Source organism: Armigeres subalbatus, chromosome 3 (assembly GCF_024139115.2).
Source record: "Armigeres subalbatus isolate Guangzhou_Male chromosome 3, GZ_Asu_2, whole genome shotgun sequence".
NCBI classification, from domain to species: Eukaryota; Metazoa; Arthropoda; class Insecta; order Diptera; family Culicidae; genus Armigeres; species Armigeres subalbatus.
The window spans coordinates 163,924,103-163,928,629 of record NC_085141.1 but is presented as its reverse complement, the minus strand read 5'-3'; the positions used below and the strand labels follow the sequence as shown (position 1 = coordinate 163,928,629).

Sequence of the window (4,527 nt, the reverse complement as noted above, 5' to 3'; positions counted from 1 at the left end):
AGCTAAGTCTTGTTGTCTCATACAACCGAGCCGCTCAAATATTTACCCAACACATTATTTCCTGTGGGGGTTTGAACGGCATTATGTATTCACTGGTGAAGCTGGAATGTCTACGCATGGTCGCTAAACAGTGACGAGAGCTATTTAAGACGCTTTATTGCACCTTGTTTGAATAAACCATAGATAACCTGAATAATACCGGGGAATGGGATATCTATAGGATACTCTGTATGCCCGCCCAACAATTAAAAAAAATACTCAGGCTACGGTATGGAACATCTGCTGAACTACTTATTAGTCGCAAATTTTCCGGCCGGTAGGAGGTTTGCGCTTGCGATTCATTATCAACGTTACAATGAAGTTTCGGATCGGCTATTGTGTGTTGCTTTTAACTGTTAGTACCTGCATTCGTGGTTCAATATTCGGTAATTAAATATCTAATGTTGTGAAGTTCGTGTCGATGTATGAAGTGAATTGTTTTCTAACCATAGATGACGCAATATATATACAACATCATCGAAGAACACCGGCTCTGTTTACACTTCTTCGCAAATACTCATTGTGGCCTCCAAATCCGGTGATCGCGGATCCGGTTTCATACGATTCTTCGACAGATACACAGCCCTTCATTGTAGGAGGGGACTCAACCGCTATCGAGCTGTATCCCTACCAATTGTCGCTGAGAAATGGTGGAGTACATATCTGTGGTGCTACGATTATTGCAAATAAATGGGCTCTTACCGCAGCGCACTGTCTAGATGATGGAAGTTCGGCTTCTTGGGTAAATTGGATATTGACAAACAGTACTGATATATTGAATATAACAACCGAAGTGGACAATTCAGGTGAATCGATAAAGTCACTTAAATGCGAATTTTACGACTTAACACGCATTAAACTCACTTGAATTAAAAGGAATTTGAACACTATTATCGTTTGGGGAAACAATTGAATTCAACTGAGTTGTACAATTACTTTACTAAACTACACTTAACAGTATTCATAATTCATGGCTTCTTTTCTGATGCAGATAACATTTCGTGGTGGTAGCCCGCATAGGCTGGCTGGTGGATATATTTTTCATGCAGTGCAGTTGATTCTTCACGAAAAATATGATTCCGAAACATTTGTCTACGATGTGGCGGTTGTACAAATTGCCGAGAATTTTTTTGTAGACTCCCTAAGTGCAGCTTCCTTAATAGATAGTAGCATTACGGTGAGCTGTCCGGATGAGCTGGCAGTGGTAATTGGATGGGGCATGGATGTGAATGGCTATATACCGACCATTCTCCAAGAGCTTCGAGTGTTGATTCAGCCGACTGATATTTGCCGAAAAATGTGGATTGAAAAGATTACTGACAGGTGAGGCCAATCACTATCCCAGAACTTCTCGGAATTACTATTTTGTTTTGTAAATATGTGCTCACTAAAAATCCCGAAGTTAGAATGATGTGCAATACTGCTAAGTGGTCCCCTAACGCGGGTCTAAAGAAATGGAGTAATGACCCACGCATTGACAACCACGTTGCTATACATTGAGGAAGGGGGGGGGGGGGGTCAAAAAACCCAGAAAAAAAATCTCACGTTATAAGCGTACGACCCCTGTAGTGTACTTTTTATAGTTATTGATTTGGTGCTGTATGACTATAGCTTCTTCTAAGTGGTTTTCCCGGTTTTGTACTAATTTTTTTAGTCGAATTTCAAAACTTTTCTTCAAAAGGTCGCCGTTTCACAAAAAAATTATAATAAAATCCATAAGTATGTCACTGGCGAATTCAGTGACGGGGAATGTCAATAAAATGTCGTGGGAGCTGACAAGTGAAGAGAGGTGGACGTCACCAACAATTTTCGATTATTTTACACTCTGGTCGTGGGATTGCAATTACTAATTTGCTAATAACTTATTTCAGTAGTAATTAACAATTCAGATTTTTTGATTGACAATTAATGCTTAAAAGATCCTAGAACTTTGTCGAACATATCATTGTCTGAAACTCGATTATGCATATGCACAACATGTGATAGATTTAGTTCGGAAAAGGTATTGGAGGGTAACCGCCCCTTCGGTGGGGTTTCATCCCACGAAACCAGTACGCTAGACCGGTGCTTTCCCTACTAAGCTATGAAGGACCTCCGTCGTCCTCCACAGCTTAGCGGGTACTGATGAAACCAAATTCCCAGCAACGGGCACCAGCCGAACTCTCGCAATGCATTTTCAGAACTAACTTGTACAAATGCCAACCTAGTAGGATGAGTATTTAGTATTGTCCGGCTCCTACACACTTGCTTCATCAGCAACGGCGCCTTTTTATATGAACTTTTATATAGTTTTCGGCTGATTCAATCAATAAATCCAAATATACGCAATCCAGCTCCTAATAAAACAGTCGAAACCTAAGTAAAAGTTCATTTAATCATCGTACAATGTTCTGTGAAATTGTTATGTAACATACCAACTGCCCTTTTTGCAATTTTGAGCCCAATCGAGCAATCAGAACCAATTTCCAGATCTAATGAGTGACGGAGGTGTATTTTCTCATATATTTTGGCAGAAATCCCCATACAAACTTCAAATCAAATGCGCCAGCTTATGCAACAAGCGATTGAGCTGAAATTTTGAGAGATTGATTTTCTCACCAAAAGACACAATCCTGTCAAGTGAAATTCGATAACATTTGTTTCTCCCCGTACTAAGCTGGGCCAGTCTATGAGCATGATGACCGTGCATTTCATAGTTGCTACTTCGTGATTGACTAGAACAATTACAACTGCACAGGGAACCAATGTATGGAAGAATGGGATTTGCTGTCCAACCTCAATGTACACAGTTCTAGAGCACCAGTATTTTAAATAGCCGATAACAGAGCTGGCCACTTCCTCGCGGTTTATCGGGGATGGGAAAGAAATGATGATGCAATCACTCGTCCACTTCAAGCCGAGAACACCTCTGCACTCGTCACAAGTTCATGCGGAATTTTATTGGAAATAAGGTTCCCCCAAACACACGCGATGCGACAGTCGTGACGCGATTCTAGCGCTTGGCGACAGCGATTCTGTTGCCGTTGGTATGGAAGCGTAAATAGAACATTGCCTGCAGCGATCCAACGATATAATCGCGGCGACTAGTTGTCGCCATCGCGGCGATAAAATCGCTTAGGTCTGGGGAAGCCTTTATAAGCTTATTTACAACTAACTTTACTTCCTTTGCGGAGTTCCGGCTTTTGTTTATCTTGTTACTAAAATATCTTTTACGTTGGTTGCAGTAGCTGAATGGACGCCAAACATGAGTTCGAAAGCGATTGCAATATATTCCAAGCTCTCATTAGACATGATATGAATATGAATGATATTTATGCTTACAAAGAAAAACTTAGCAAATATAAATTCAGGGATCAAACGTAAAATATTTGTGACATATGTAACAAAATTTATACAGATCTGCATAGGCCGCATAGGCACACCAAATGTATTTGTAGGATTTGTATTGAATCAATTCCAGTCTATGACGCGGCACCTTCTGGAGCAACGACATGGAGGAAGGCCACTATACGATCTTGAGCCCGGATTCCCCCACTCGGCTGAGTCAGTCCGGAGTCCATGCAACAATTGACCTGTAGCTGTACATAACCAACATGAACGACCACATTTCGTAGTCGCAGCCGGTCGTCTACCAGGAGCTCAACTCGGATCACTACCCGGTGCTGGCGGATCACTACCCTACGAAACTACCACCGAGTAAACTGGGAACGGTTCCAGCAGGCAGTTTTTGGTATTATTTCTTTGGTATTTTACTTCTTATGCAGGCATAGTTCATAACAGAGTATGGTATCAATAACAGAATTCGGTATTATTGAGCTAATTTTTTCTGCTCGGGCAGCAGTGAACAGGCCACAAATTGTCTGTTTTGCGAATGTTATTGATATAGAAGCATGTTATCAATAGTGTAACAAATACCCTATAAGAGACCTGTTTAAATGTTATCCGTCCTCCACACTGCCTGTATAGCGAAGACCCAACCTTACCTCTAGGAAGACACATTATTGGTTGTAATTGGGAAAGACACGATCACTGCTATCTTAGATCCATGCCGTGGTCATAGCTTCACAATGTTGATTATGAATGGTCATTCGTCATATGCCTCCTAATTTGTTTACAATTTAATGCAACTAAGTTGATCCATTTACTAATTTAAATTTTTTACAATCATAAAATAATGTTTCTGTATTGCAGTATGATATGCGCTGGAGGTGTGATTGGCGAGGACACCTGCAATGGGGATAGCGGAGGACCACTGATATGTGACGGCTACCAGATGGGTATTGTGTCATGGGGATCCACAGCTTGTGCCATTGCTATGCCAGCAGTGTTTACCAATATTGCCGATCCTGAGATTCGCAGCTTTATTCGAGAAAATGCCGGCGTATAGATATGCCGGAATCAGATGACCAACTTTTTATGAGTACATTTTATCTCTAGGAATAATAACAGGTGGTGGTTGATATGGCATATAAATAAAAGAATGTAAAC

The 4,527-nt window shown here is 41.0% G+C and overlaps 1 protein-coding gene across 1 annotated transcript; it reads left to right on the top strand.

The window, feature by feature from the left end:
- Positions 1 to 245: 245 nt before the first annotated feature.
- On the top strand, positions 246 to 4,527 carry LOC134220123 (chymotrypsin-2-like). The gene is made up of 4 exons (XM_062699113.1): positions 246 to 425; positions 492 to 781; positions 1,031 to 1,362; positions 4,231 to 4,527. The coding sequence occupies exons 1-4, from the start codon at positions 356 to 358 to the stop codon at positions 4,424 to 4,426; spliced, it is 888 nt and encodes a 295-aa protein (XP_062555097.1). The 5' UTR covers positions 246 to 355; the 3' UTR covers positions 4,427 to 4,527.